General features: G+C 35.8%; 1 protein-coding gene across 2 annotated transcripts in view; it reads right to left on the reverse strand.

Annotated features, from left to right (window-relative positions):
- Positions 1–16,757, reverse strand: part of LOC117219143 (lachesin) — a 185,546-nt gene that overhangs the window by 99,600 nt on the left and 69,189 nt on the right. For both annotated transcript variants that reach the window (XM_033468061.2, XM_033468062.2), the window contains exon 2: positions 11,350–11,441. In XM_033468061.2, the coding sequence (XP_033323952.1) occupies positions 11,350–11,419 (70 nt within the window). In that variant the 5' untranslated portion in view covers positions 11,420–11,441. The remainder of the gene's footprint in view (positions 1–11,349; positions 11,442–16,757) is intronic.

Genomic DNA, 16,757 nt, shown 5'->3' on the forward strand with positions numbered 1-16,757 from the left:
ACTTGTACAGAATTATCGTTAGAGAAATGATACATACTTGTAAATTAGTTTCGCATGCAGGAATTAATTCGACGTTTAGTGAAAAATCGTTCAATTCTTCGGAGATCGGAGTTGGACATTTTATTCGGATTGTTTCGAATAAATATTTATTTATCTGAGACAATTATCCGAATTAATTCTTTCCAGTCGAATATTTTATTCGAATAATACATTATTCGTCATCAATTATTCTATCTATTTATTCGGATAATTCTTTATTCGAATGATTCTTTATTCGAATATTTCTTTAGTTGAATAATACTTTATTCGAATGATTCTTTTATTCGAATATTTCTTTAGTTGAATAATACTTTATTCGAATGATTCTTTTATTCGAATATAATTTTTTATTCGAATGATTCTTTTATTCGAATATAATTTTTTATTCGAATAAAGAATCATTCGAATAATTTTTTATTCGAATAATTCTTTATACGAATGATTCATTACTCGAATAATTCTTTAATCAAACAACTTCGTATTCGAATAATTCGAAAAGCTCTATATTTGAATAATTCGAAAAAGTAATATGTAAGAAATAAATCGACAAAACCGTGAAAAAACACTTCATATTCTATCATTTCTACTGAAATCATTTCACGAAAGTATAGATAAAACATTCAAAACGATGCAGCAGGGAAATATTTCGATTCGAAATGGTTTCGAAATCAACCGAACGGAGAAGCGCCGAATTTAGGGAAATAGTGATCGCGGATATTGCGCATAATTTTCGCGTCCTTTGGCATTTGTTTGGCTGTTTACACGATTCGATCACTCTATTATTCATCTATTCATTACCTTCGGCTAATGATTATTTAATATTCACCGTGATAATAATTCCTTTACCAGCTGATTTGGTTCCGTTACCGAAGGAGTCTCATTAATGCCGTCGTACCTCGAAGTTGAGATATTTTTAAATACGAATAATTATTTGCCGCGATATGAATTTAGTTGATCCTTTCGATATCGGCCGTCATCGTTCGACGTTTAATGCAACGGGGCCGACTCCTTTATAGCGCTCCCCCGTTTTATCTCGTCTATGTTAAAATACAACAATAAGTAATTCATACTTTAATCCGCGTTTATGCTTTGAACGTTCGCGTTTTATTGTGTGCACGTAAACCGATCGTTTCGCTTAAAAGGATCGCGCAGAAAATCAATTTGCCTCGATGGAGTTTGATTGAGCAACAAAACGCCATTTTCACTTTTTCGCCTTGAGAATTAATGGAACGTTATAACGTTATGGGAGTCATTGTATTGCAGTGTACGATGCGCGCAAGATGAAGGAGTTACATTTATTACAATATTATATTTATTATAGTGTTTATATATATATTTATGACATTTGTTTTTGATAGTACTTGAATTCTATTTGCGGCATGTTATTCGTACACTTATTTGTATTAACTTCAATAAAGGGTGACTGTGTCAATTACAATTATTAATACAATAATAACAATTATGTACTATTATATCTTATATATTATATGTATTATGTATTATGTGTTATAATAACAATTATAATATAATTATTTTTGACAAATTAAGTCATTCTTCCTACCTACATCGCACTTCTCAAAAATTTTAAACTATCCATTGATGTCTTTTATGCGAGTATGATTTTGATTATGACAATTTCGATTACGATCGACCTTTTTCTCGCACTGTTCTTCGAGTCTACCTGAAGTATATCGCTCGGATAATCGACCGATGTACGGCAATGCGATGGTACAAAGCGCAAAGCAGAGTTTCCTGATTCCTGAACACTTTAACAAGATAAGTTTCTTTGCAATAATAACAAAGATTGTAAGATACGCTGTTTAAGTCAAAAGAACACGAAACTTCTTGGAACTTCAGCTGTGTTTCACAGACATGGAACTTCGGAAGTCGATTATTGGCACTCGGCCCTTTCTAGAACTCCTTTATATCCGATCAGGACCTTTCTCCTCTAAAATTCTCGATGGCGTTAATTATGAGAACAGTCGCAAACGGTACTGTGCGTCAGCAGCGATTCAGACTGAAATTGCAAAAGCGATCGTTTCGGCATTGTTGCAGTCGACACTTCACTAAAGAATCATTCGTTAGGTGCTGCTCATGAAAATGTCGAATATAACTCAACAAATCGGTATCGCGCAAAATCAGAAGTCGTGAAAGAAAATAGAGAGAAATAACATTGCTAAAAATCGAAGTCATTTCGAGGTCGTCTATTTGCTTTTCATCTGCGATAAGATGCGATTAAAAAATACATGTTTTTTACGCAGAAAAACTCGATGGTCTTGAACAGGCCGGGCAAAAAACAATTGATCGGAACAATTGCACAACAAACGTTTTTGAAACATTTTAGCAATCAAAAGAAATACAATTGCCTGCTTCAGCTACGATACCCAATGTTTATTATAAACTGTTTCTTACAAAGATGCAGTTTGCAAACGTCAGAAATTTATTTCAACAGTTAATTATTATTTCCAATTTTATCATCAATCTTTTTATATCCAGTGTTTGAAGTCGCATCAACCACTGAGTGGGTTATTAGCGACTCAAAGTCAGGATTACAGTTGATTGTACAGTTTGGTTTGCTTCAGATAACGTAGCATGTTTTGGATCGTTTCATTGCTTCATGCAGAATAAAGGAATTTTTTATTTTGTATAAAGACCTGCAGTCTATTAGTCATCGATTCTTTGTTTTTACCGATCCCAGAATAAAGCCAGAATTTTGTCGTGAGAAGAAACAGTTGTATCAATAAAAACAGAATCAACGACTCCTTGAATGTTGCTTGTCCATTGCCAAAGGTTCCCCCTCGAACAACGAATCCCTCGACAACAGGTTTGAGATTCGTCAGCTGGCCCTTGTTCCCTAAAACGCCCAGTTTTCGTGGCTCATCCAGGATTTCACAATCCGAGCCAAACCGCAAGGGACGACGACACCCGAGGAAGACGGACAACTTGACAGAGAGTAGAGAAACACAGATCACATCTCAAAGTGACTGTCACGGTGAGACAGTCCTGATGAGATGCCCGAAAGAAAGAGACTGAGCGAGTTGTGCATCTCCAAGCGCAGAGTTCGCGAAAATCTGTTGCCGGAGAAGCGCTGACTGCGCAAAGACGAAGACTACGTAAACTGTGACATTCGTGAGCGAGCTTCGCGGTAGAATGACCGAATGTGAAATCGGGACACCCCGGGCTCTTAAGAAGCGTTAGGAGACCGAGAAAAATAGGAACAGCCGACGCGCTCTTTTTGAGGAAAGGATCCTTGGACCGGCGATGAAAATCGAGTTAGAGTTTCGTCCGCGAGTCTCTGTTAGCTCATTTTCTCTATAGAGGCGACCGAGGCATTGCGAGCCTTGGGGCTAAGTTGAACATTTATTTGTAACGATAAAATTTCTTGCAACTAGCGTACAACATTTTTATTTTTCATGAGGATCCGCGGTCTATTTATATTCTGCAGGAAAAGAAAATGAAAAGTTACGACTGCTTCGAACCTTTCAGTTTTCCAATGGCCACCCTGTATATTCGATCAAAATATATTCATAAACAACCACAAAATTAACAGTATTTTTACCGATATTTTGTATTACACAATTTACCGAATTAATTAGCAAAAGACTCTAGCTAAACCATAGAATGTAGGAAATAATTTCTATTAAAAATTATTAAAAGACGTCCTTTAATACATTTGGTAAAAATATAGTTAAATAGAAATTTTTAAAAGGGGTATAAATATTATTAAAGTGTATTATATTAAATTATTAAAAGATATTAAAATAACCTTCGGTAGAGATAGTGTTAACGGCATGAAACGGAATGGAACAGAAAAGTTGGCATCTACCATAAAATGTCACAAATGCATAAAATTCGCGGTCTACTGATCTCGCTTTAGGATGAAATGGCCGAAGGACATGCTCGGTACGTTCAAAAATCGAAACGTCCCCTTGAATAATTGATATGAGTCGAAGCTGTACAAAGTTGAGAGCGTTGGCGTAAGGAGGTTAACATGAAAGCCGCAGAAATGGTTGCCTAATGGAGAAGCCAGTTTAAAGGCCAACAATTTATGGAATGTCTTTAATTAAAGTTCAGTGTTCCCGAGATTCAGCACCGGCTAGGTTCTGCCTCCGCCGTGTCGGGCTAATCAATAGAAATTGGTGCTCGATACAAGGACGCAACGTCATTCTTTGTGCACCGCGTTCAACGTTATCTCTGTTCTTCTTCTTCTTCTTCTTCTTCTTGTTCTTCCTTCCGCCGAGACGTCGCGCTGGGGCGGATGCATCCCCGTGGAACTACCCCGAATAACCGCGATCGCGAAACGGTAGTTCCGCGCTTACAATAAAGCCCCGATGCTTGTTTCGAACGAGTTCGGGCGTCGCGAACTATTCGATGTAATCGCGACTTTCGGGGCGTTATGCATCCTCCAGGAGACCTTAAACACCGCTGCACTTGTAAATTGCGTGGAAACGCAGCGCCCCAGAAATTGTCAAAGAATAATTCATGTCTGCGGTTCGCGCATACAAATAACGGGATCTACCCAGTGTCTCCGGTGCTTGCATACGTCGCAGCCTGTAAATCACTTATACTTGAAATGAATTGAAAAGCAGATTGAAATTGATTTCCAGGAAACACACGTACCACGAAAACGAAGTTCGCGGAGCGAAAGTTGGGCGTGCGGCACACCTGCTTCAACAGCTTGCCAAAAGTGGAACTATTTGTGTATTTTTCGCGTTCGAAATGTTTCGTGAAATTTAGCAAAAGTGACCAAAACAATCTTAGAAACTTGAAAAATCTTAAATTTTTAATTAAAAAGAGTTCTCCATATTTTTGTTGCAACCTTTTTATCCTAATTCTTAGGACGCATCTGCTTAACTAACCTGATATCTTATTATTTATTTAGTTTATATTTATATAAGGAACTGGAACGAATGATCATTTTATTTTTTGGAATTTATTGTAATAATTTATTATTCTACGTCAGTGAACTTTTCCAGTTATTATCGCAAAATAATCATGCTGTACCGTCGATCTCATCGTCATCTGCTACGATATTTAATCCATTTCATTAACATAGTTAATAATAAGTAATAGATTTAAATGTCTGGACACGTTCCATATTGCGTGCACACATACTTCCACAAGAAATTACAAACAGACAGAATAAATTTAGCGATATATTATTTCCTAACAGGTTAGAAAAAATGTATTTATTTATTTATTTCGAAGAGAGAGTTTCCCACGAAATTCTGTGTAATATTGTGTAATTCCGGTGTAATTCTATATAATTTTTAATCTCTCTAAAGGACAACGTCTGTTCCCTTTAAATCACGACAGATCCTATCTTCAAGTTTTATAGAGCACGAGAAACCGTTACGTCACAGTAAGTTCTGTTATTTATTACAGTTTTTAAGATACGCGAGAAAATGCCACTGAACATAGTAGTACGACATATTCGTTCCACAAAGAAGTAGCAAAAAGCAATTACGAAACTTCAAAGACGCGGCTTACATTGTCGAGATTTATTAAATTGCACGCGGAAAGATCTTTTCGAGAAAAAAATGAGAATTAATTTTTAAGAAATAATTTACAGATTGCTCCAATAACATGTGCATTTGAAATAAATATCTCGAACAATTTAAGGCATAAATGTATGCAAATAACTGAATTGAATTAGATCTTATGAGCATGTTTATCTCATAGCAGCATTTTCATGAAAGATGGAACTTTCGGGTATCTTGTATATAAAGAGCTACACAGCAATATATTTTATGAAAAATGTTGAATACTGCAGAGAGAGAGAGAGAGAGAGAGAAAGAGAAAGCAGAGAGGAAAGGTATGATTTTGTTGACAAGCGTATTATAATTTTGAATCCGAGCGTTTCAGTATGACATGTATTTTTTAATTGGAAACACGATATTATCAGCCCTTTGATGTGAGTCGCGTCCAGCTGTCATTACGGTCATTTGATCGTTCTCAAATTAATTGATATATTTGCGTTATTTTACGTTACGTAATTAGTTTTATGTTTATATTACTAACTTACATAAAATGTATTTCTATTAAATTCTGATTCCAGACGCAAACATTTCGAGACGACGAAAACCACATTTTTTCACGACACAAGTTGTCAAGATCTACAAATAGCAATATTTAAATTTAAAAAAAAACATCATTTATTTAATTTTTCGTCATACTAACCAACTACAATTTCGGCAAAAATTGTATTCCTCGTTATTTAGTAAACTAGACCTAACATCTTAAGCTCAATGTTGTTAAGCTTTCTCGAAAGCTTTACAGAAAATTTCGCGAACGCAGTATCAAAAGATTGAAACAATTTTTGTGGTATTTTAAGAACTTCCGTCTTCTATATGTTTGATTTCGACACAAATAAATAATTAAATGAATTTAAATACAAAAATATAATATGTCTTACGTGTTGGATATAAAATTAATGCTTGAATTAGTGCTTGAAAATAAACAGAAGTCACAGTGAATGAGCTACCCCACAGTAACTGAAGTATATACCCTATTATCGCTACTCGCTGCACATCCGAAAATTTTTAAAAGGAAGCGACAGTTCACGCGCCGCACTCTAACAAACATTATTGCCGTGTGATGGCCCGTTCGCGAACAATAGTTCGACAGCTGTTTATCATCGAAAGTTTCGCCGGCACGTTCATCGAAGTATCGACAATAATTGATTTCATACAAAGCGGAAGCGGCGCCCTATTCAGCGTACGAAGGCACGGTTCGCTCCTGCAAAGGTTATTGCGTTTGCTCCAATTATCCATTTACCTTTCACGGAAGAATTAGCAGATAATACAGCGGAGGAAAAGTTGAAGCAAAGTAGCAATTCATTCGGGAGTGTGCTTAATTCAAGGAGGGCACGATACGCGCTCGTATTACACGCTTTCATAAGAACTATACTCGCCCGGAAGTTGATGTAATAAAGCGAGCAACTCGGAAGGCAATTGTCGTGTTTCGTTCGCTGTCATTTGTCAACAAAATCGGGGACGCGGCGGGTTTCAAATGAACTGCGACTCTTTCAGTGGTATTCTTCGCTTCGGGAAACGAAGGGATGACTGGATGGTAAATAGTTGTCAATTTAAATTATAAACGTCCCATTAAGCGCGACGTTATTAGACCCGCAGATCGTTCTTTCGAATAGTGTAATTTATGAAAGCGTGGCACAGTAAATTCTCCCTAATCGACGCTCAGATTGTGCGCAAAAATGGACAATTTGGGAGGAGGAGATACGATTATTCAAACTTTGCGGCTCGTTTTTTATAGTTGTTGACAATCGGTAACTATAAAAACTGTCCTCGATTGTTATCGTTTCGTTAGCGAATCGCTATTGGCAAATCATATTTCATGACGATTGCGTTGTTTGCCGTTTGGGGACGACGAAACGTTGAGATTCGACTGTTTCCTGATTTTTGTTTAGGAGAGAAGATAGCAGCGACGGTGCAAAGATTTGAAAAAATATTAAAAACATAACGTTTTAAGATTGATATAATAAAGAAAACCTTTTCGGTAACGATGAAACTAAATTAATTGTATAATACTGTTGATGAAAATATTTGTCACGAATGTGTCGTGCCTGCTCCCATTAAATATTTAACTACTTGTAAAGTGATGAAAACGTAATATTTATCATGCGATAATCTCTGTCGGACGATGGTGATATAATTGCAAGCGTGCCTTAAATTACATTATTATTGATTATTGTATTTGTGTGATTAGCAAAATCGAATTGGTTCTTTTATAAATTATTGGTTATTTTATAAATTAGGAATATTTTCTCCTTATAAATTGTAATATCAAAAAGAGATAAATTAAATTCTCGACGGTATTTTGTTCGCAATGTATATGTAATGATAAAAGTGTAATATTAAATGCCCTAGTGTCTTATTTTATGCCGTTTCTCTAGTATTTCTTTAAAATTATTGTCGTCAGAATGTATTAAAATCCGCATTTTCAAAAACTAATAAATACAATTGGATTTCATTTACGTTTGAAGAAATATTCATGGTAACGCGGCGAGGTTAGGTGAGGTTTTCAGTCATTCTTAGATGTAATTAATTGTTAATACTTCGTATGCTTGTGTCAATTTCTCTATAATGGCAACGCGGTTTGAAAGCCCACTCAGAATGGCGGAGAACCGAAGCTCACATTGACCCGAACCGTTGAGGTCTCGCTAATTAATGACCTCCTGGGATACGAAGCCCCCTCATCTGGTCGGGTTTGTCTAAGAACAACGATATAATATTGTAAATTGAAGATAACAGTATTTTATTTGAAATCTTGCTTCGTTTATATTGCAAGTCTGTTTTCGAAACTATAGCGAAAATATAGTAATGTGGTAGCAAAAAATTAACTGCTACCGTGTATGCACCTCTTATAAATAAGCAAAACTAGGCTGAATGCAAACATTGCGGAACAATGTTAAGCATCGAATATATTTTATTGTACTGTCGTAAATGGCTAAAGAAAAGAAAAAACCGATTTGATGTAAATTATAGTTGATCACAGTATGTACGCTAGAGTTATGTTATAGAGTTATTATATATAAATTTGGTAATAAACTGGTAAACTTAAATTGTAAAAATTAATGTATATTTGATAAGGATGGAAATAAATGTAATATTAAAAAAAAATCTTTTGTTCGAAACATCTGTTTCTATAACATGTAGCTTACAACAAAAATTAAGGTTAAACAGTTAAATGACTCGTACCGACAACATTTTGAATTTAAAAAAAATGTAACACACGATCTTGGATTACACTTTGTTTTTTAGAAGCAGTGATTTTATACTCTCTTATTCGATTATTGGAATAAAATGCTATATATATAAAGACAGAAAGTATGAGAATGAAATCATGTTGTTTGCAATTATCGATGAAAATATACATTCGGTTAAAGATTCACGGTTCGCTGATAAATTATGGAAAAGCTGAATTGAAAAGAAAAGAACCAAGCACGAAAAACTCCAGGCGCGTCGACACATTTTTGATGCACTGCACGCAAACAAAGTTTCCATATTTCAATCCCCCACGAGATATGGAACCATTCTCAGATGACTGGGACCCGCTGTGGATCGAGCTGATTGGTCGCATAAATTTTCGGTTGACACGGTCCTCTTCCGATGACATTTTCGAAGACTTGACGATTCATCCGGTTTGCTCGGTGAAATGGGGGACCATCGGCATAGTCAGTGGCACTCGCAAAAAGTAATATTTCACCGCGAAAGGGGAAGGCTCGTAAGGCCAATATCATGGTGTATCGTCGGTGACAGCGTGCGTTTCAAAAGCGGATTAGTTCCGGTATTGTATTTACAGGTGGTCGTGAAGTGAACGGCTTAGTTGCGAAATTGGTCGCGCGACCCGCGATGCATCATAACTCGGCGCATCCGTCGGGCTCGGTCGCTTTTAAAATTCTCCCGGCAAGAACTTTTCACGTTAACTGACACTTTCGAAACCGGGTTGCTGAATAGTCGGGCGCGGATAGAGACGGTTTTCCTGGTCATCCGGATTTGTCGTTTTTCCCGACCGCGGAGAACGGAGGAACCGCGTTTAAAGCAAATACACTTAACTAACGTGGATCCCGTAAAGCCGGCAAACACGATTTACAAATTGTACCGACATTTTTCTACAGTTACTTTATCATCGCTCCGAGAGGATTCGCGTACTGGAAATTGTTTTAATCCGACCCCTCTACCCGTGGCTTTTGCACGAACGCGTTTCAAATAGGGTAAACGCGCTGATTATTGCGGTATCGTGCTTCGATCGTACTTTATTTTAACATTTCCTTTCATTCATAACGAAGAAATGATACGTTTGAGCACTTCGTGGAAGAATAATGCGTTCTGGGTAACGATCCTATTTATAAAGTGTCCCAAAAATGTCTCGCTATCCGGAAATGGGGGGTTCGCGAGGTCATTTGAAGTAACTTTTTTCTTAGCGAAAATGCGATCCGCGGCTTTGTTTACGTGTTATTAACGAAAAACGGTGACCAATGGCCGCCACGCGCTAGCTGAGCTCGCCTCTTATTGGTCAGTGTTTTTCGTTAATAACTCGCAAGCAAAGCATTGCATTTTCGCTAAGGAAAAAGTTACTACATTTTTGGGACATCTTCTAAATAAATTCTGAGCAAAGGAATAAATAATTTTCTTATTTAATACATTCTGAATGAATAAATCTTACATTAATTATAACACTATAGTGTAATGTCACATTTCATTTCTGATATCATAATCTAGTATCTAAATAACTGAATGCTAAATAATTGACACAACGTCCATGCTTTCAATAGCATTAAAAATACGGTGTGGCGTTAATGAAATGAACTTTTGAAGTGCTTTGGCTTCGACAGAAACCAAAAGCTTCATTCGATGGAGTTGTAAATAGAGTTTGTTTGCAATTCCTACAAACTTTTCACAAAATTATACATATGTTGCCAGAGATTTCGTAAAGGATTAATATCGTGGTCAAAACATCCGTTAGCAAATTATAGTTACGAACCCGTGTTTTCGTAGATCATTTCGGAACTAAAATGATTTCTCAGTCGTTGATTTTACAAGACGGTCTTTATTCATTACACAATCTTCTGATTTTATTTAAAATGGATTAAGCAAAAAATTCTCCTTCAACTCTCACTCATTTTCATTTTATATTTCCATTCGATCTATCATGTTTCATATAAAATTACATATTTTAAAGAATTATTGAATACGACGCTCCAATCGTGAATTAATTACAATATTATATATTATATATTATATATTATATATTATATATTATATATTATATATTATATATTATATATTATATATTATATATTATATATTATATATTATATATTATATATTATATATTATATTATATATATTATATATTATATATTATATATTATATATTATATATTATATATTATATATTATATATTACACATATTACAATATTTAAGCTCGAAAATGTATGAGTTTTCTCTCGAAGAACGTGTAAGGGCTAATAGTTCTTTAAATATTAAATAACGCTGTACTAAAAGTAGATCAGCGAATGTTTCAATCAGAATCTATTGTAATTTTTACACTGTTCTGGTGAGCAAACATTATTGGTAACGATGAAACCAAATTAATTGAATAATAATTGTTGATAAAAATATATCTGTAATGATTGTGTCGTTCCATTAAATATTTAATTACCTGTAAAGTGATGAGAACGTAATATTTATCATGCAATAATCTCTGCTGAATGATCATGACATAATCGTAAGCGTGCCTTAAATTACATAATTATTGATTATATCTGTGATTAGCAAAAACGTACCGAAAATGTCGTTCGGATAAATTAGGAGAGCTATCAACACCACTAGAAGCGTTTTTTGTCGATCCACCATTTTGTCACAGTCGCCGATCCACCTGGAACAACGTGAGAGAATCCAATTAAACACACGCGACAGGTAACAAAAGGTATCATATTTAATTAATTGCTTTACTCTTTATGACGGAATGAAATTCTTAACCGTGCGCATTTAAAATTCGCCATTGTTATCGCGCTTTGATTAAAAACGTTCATGATCTTTGATCACGGCCGAGAATTTCGTTGCATACTGAACGAATTCGGGGTCTCTCGAAAATATTGAGCAAATGGAAACGAATTAATTAACGTATGCTCGAAGCGTTCGCGAATTATACTCTCGAGTATAACTGTTCGAAAATTTGTAGACACGTCGTCGACCCACTGTTGATGAATTAATTAATACGGAATTACTACATAAATTGCAGTAAGAGTCAAAGGTCGGGGCTAGTCGCCCGACCGGATTCTGATTGAATTGCGAAATATTGGCTGAAAATCCGAAAGCTGCGTGAATTTAATTTCGATTCGTGTTCGTCGGCGCTGTGAAAGGAGTCCGGCTAAAAGTGAAAAATTTTATGGTAATAGTAATGTGATTCGATGCGAATGAATGGAGCCGGTAACCCGAAAGTAACTTTAAACCGAACCGAAGCCACAACCTGCTGGGGGGGATTACTCCGAAAGGATCTGGCATTGGGTTATTATTCTTCATTAGTTACTTAAGGGAATAGCGAAACTACGGTCTTTAACGGCTGATCGATGAGATATTGATTATACCTTTTGATTTAGGAGCCTTCAATCATCCAAATATCAAGAAGTTCGAGCAAATACACTATCCGTCAGATCGGTGACACGGTGACACTTCTTGTATCATCGCGATCGGAACCACGGAATAATCAAACATGATTTTCTCCTAAATCGTTTCCTATAGTGTGTGTGTGCTTTGTATTTTTCATTGGATTTTGCAGTTTAAATTATACAGCAATCATATTAAAATATCGAATTTTAATAGCATAGAGCGATTCATGAAGCTTTGAATGGGAAGCTCGTTCCGTTTTTTATTAATTATTCCGTATTAATTAAATTAATACTGTCACTGCCACGTCAGTGATATAAGAGTGACAAAATTTTCTTATCAAACTGGAAATTCAATTATAGTATAGAGAACACACCAAAGTTTCTTAGAATGTACAAAGTGCAAGAGGATAGTTAAGGTAATTGCTATAACAAATCTCGCGTTTTCTATTCTTATATTATGAAATATAAAAATAATATTATACTATGAAATATAAGAATAATTATAATAATTATAAGAACGATTATAAGCCCTAATTATAAGTAATTATAAGGCCTTTTATTAACTGCTAAAAGTCTATTTTGAAGAAATCTGTTATAGACATTTCTTCTTTTTAAATAAATAAATAATAACAAGCGAAAAATAATAACAGTGGACACGTTAGTATTGAACTTTATTGATTTCCTTACGGAAATCGGTCCATTTCCGTGAACCTCCCATACCATACAATAAAACAAAATAGATCAAATAAAAGAAGAGAATGAAGTAAAATAGAGCAGAATAAAATACGATTAAATAAAATACAATAAATTGAACTCAGTTCTGTCCGTCTTCGAAGTGAGATGAAAATAATACATTTTTCATACATTCAATAATATTTATTGTACAATATAATTGTCGTCGTCGCTTATGTCCTCCTTCCGCCGTGATGGCAATTTTTAAATACCATTTTTAGAAAATGTATGTCTGAAACGAGCATGTGCACACGTATTGAAACTTGAAATGACATTATCGGACAGAACTTTCCGGTAGACCTAATACAACGGAGTAGTCACGTCAGTACTTTACTGCCCCCGTTAGTCAAACATTTCTGAGCAACCAAAAAACGAAGCTTCGAACGAATAAAATCATAATCAAATAAGTGCAAACAAATAAACGGAATTACATTTGTAACTCAATGAAGTGTATAGAATATTCCAGCTTTGCTTAAAAGATAAAAGACGGTGTTCCAAATATTTTCAAATGTCCCGAAAAGTGACAAACCAGCAGATAAGACATTTTGACCAAGGACAGCAGTTTACTCGAACCGAGACGAATTTACTCCAAAATTTGAACACTGCCAGCAGAGTATCAGTGTTTCACATCGACCGACAATCACGGGATATTTCTCGGGCATGGGCTCAACGCCGTCGACCGCGATTACGCGATTTTTCTGGCGAGAGCTGCGAGCGTTTCGCTTGTCGCGGCGTGTCTACAGTCGGCTGCATCATTTCCCGCGACTCGTTACGTCTTCTGCCGCGTAATGGTCCTTCTCAGCTCAATGGAATGATTTCCACACGCCGTGCTACAACGTCGCCGCGCGTTTCTTCAAACAAAGGGGCTTGTTTTAAGCAAACGAAGCAGCGGCATGGGACCACCAACCGAACTCCCCTTGAAAGGGAAGGCTTGAAAGCGTCGTTGAAACATGAATCTTCTCGCGGGCACTTCCAACAATTACGTAAATGGCGAATAATAAAAAAAAAGAAACTGCAGACGGAGTCGACAGGGAGAGAGAGAGCACGCGCGAGAGGGAGGAAGAAAGGGACGTCGTTTAAAAAGTTTAAATGAAACCGAACCGCGGGCAGATAAGAGGCTGAGGTACACCGTTGCTCTAAGAAACTCGCCAGATGCAAGTTTAGATAGAAAAAGTGGCCGCGAGTGTGTCTCAGGGTAAGGATTTGATTCTTGGTAATCGGTTGCTAGTGAACGCTTAAATGCCGGCGATCCGAGTGTTTGCCAAGAAACTGCGAATCGCGGGGAAACTTTCCGAAATACTTGGGAATCAGTTCTCGACACTGCGAACAGCAACGCTCCCTTCGTTATCGCCATCCCGAACATCCGGGACGTAATTACGCCTGCTTTTGAAGGACATCAGGAGCAACGAGTGTCGAAATTGGAAATATTTACGGCGCGCGGTGGGCCGAAGCGACGAAGTTCTGTCAAAATCAAAGAACTTTCGACAGAAATTAGATAAACCGATGATATATTTCGCTTTTATGTTGGGACTGGAAACGTTGAAGAATAAAGGTGAAAATAAGGAGAATGCAATACAATAATGGAATCCCGATTATATTCTGTAAAAATATCGATTTCAGTGAAAAGCTAAAGAAATCATGACTTTTTCGTTCGAACGTATCGATAACGCGCTGATTATTTTTCGAAAATCCGTTTTCGGGATTATTTATTTTCGACATTAGATGATATCGACTGTTGCAAACTTCGCAGACATAGCAACATCTTTGAAGAATCTTAAGAATCTTTGAGAAAGAATCGAGATCTTTGAAGCACTGACGCTATGATATAAAAAGGAAATTTAATCTCAACGAAATCTTTAATAGAAACAATTTCAAAAAGTGCAGAAAATTGCTGGCGCAAAATCGACAAATGCAATATCATCTAATTTTTATCGATACATTTAATCGATCAATTTCTATCAATGAATAACAAAATTTAGAACAACTGAATACACATCAGCAAATGTTAAATCTATTGAAATGTATGCAATTGTTGGAAATACGTGATTAAATCATTCGCGACGGATATTTTAAGGAAACGATTATTTAATCGAAATTATTTTCTGACAGCCAACAACGAGCAACAAATAAAACAAGACGAAACAAAATACCTAGAATTAATAGAAAATTAATAGAAATATTATCGAGATTTCGTGGAACGATTTGACAGCGATGATAATTCTTTGAATCAGTTTTTCGATTCTCATTCTATTATTCGATTCGACTTGCAACGTTTACTGATCACACAAGGAATAGTAACATTGGGTTTGAATTTCAGCTAACAAGAAGCCAACACGCTGCTGTCTGCTGAACAGTCAGTTCTCTGCAAACAATACCCCAGATGCAATTACGTATATACACGTCGATTATTGTGCAATGAATCGATCATCCCCCTGAGGATTCGGCTGATATAAAAGGTCATTGTGAATGGATTCGCAGAATGCATAATAACTTGAATGAAACCGCTTTTCCGATGATTAGTTTACGATTACATTAAACTTTCCAATGCTTCCACTTACATTGTAATAGTTCTGCATGGTGAATAATGTTGAAAATGATTTGAAAGTGCATCAATACATAAAATTGCTTGTGCTATCGATAATAGTAATTCATTGCCTGATCTATAATGATACGTTTAAAACAACGATCCTAAGTGATATAAACAATTTTCATTTTATTAACAAAAGCTTTTTGCAAACATCTATTCGTAATTGTTTACTGAATCTTCCGACGAATCTTTTAATTATTAAACGCGATGATTATTGTCACGAGAATTGTTATTAATCGCATATCTTCCTTATTCACTTATTAGTAATTAGAACTCCATAGAATCATTACATCGTTTATAAAATTACCGCACGATATTTCTATGCACGTTTGTGTGCAGCGAAAATTCTTGCGCAAAATGAAACGTTTTCTGAAATTTCATTTCGATCTTATAATTTTAATAAATTGCAACTGACATATCGAAGTTCTTTCTCGCTGATTCATTTTTTTCCGGAAAAGAATAAAATGTGAAGCTCGATAATTAAACATCGCCGAAATCTGTAATAACGATGTTGCTGTAACTGAAGTATTATAATGTTCCGCGTCTCTCTCGAAAAAGATTTGGAGAAAAAGTGATTTAAAATACCAGTCTTCGTGTCGGAATTTAAATGTTAATGCAAATTAATTCGAACAATTTACGAACGTACGGGCATCATACGTTTCGCATTACCTTGAACGCTTGAAGCCTTCCAGTATATTACAAGTGCAATGTAAATATTCGCTGAAGCCACGGCAACGGGGACCGGTAGTACACGGTACACGCACGATACAGTTTTATCTGTTCATATTTATGGCAAAAATATTGAAATGTTTCCGCGGCTGAAAAAGTAACTCGCACGGTTGTTCATCGCGGTTTTAAAACGTGTCAAGATTAACGCGCATCGCTCCGGCACACAGATTACAATCTCACGTGTTCCGACAAATGTGACATTTCCAACAATTCGTAAATTAATGCACCGGAACCCGAGTGTTATTGCAGTCGTAAAATAAATTCATCGCCGTAATACGAACTTTACGAGATTAGCAACATTCATAGTTCACTACAAATAAGAATAAAGAGCTGTCAATTATCTCGAAAACAAGTTCTCGCATATTTTCATACGTCGATCTTCCATATCATTCAATCGTTCAGCATTCTTTACTTAATATAAAATTTAAAAGGAGTAATATTTTGCGATCATGGGGCCACTTTCGCTTAATGTGAACACAATCATTTATTAAATTGAGTCAAAATTATTTTCTTCATATTTTACCCACTTTGTATT

Source organism: Megalopta genalis, chromosome 11, assembly GCF_051020955.1.
Source record: "Megalopta genalis isolate 19385.01 chromosome 11, iyMegGena1_principal, whole genome shotgun sequence".
NCBI classification, from domain to species: domain Eukaryota; kingdom Metazoa; phylum Arthropoda; class Insecta; order Hymenoptera; family Halictidae; genus Megalopta; species Megalopta genalis.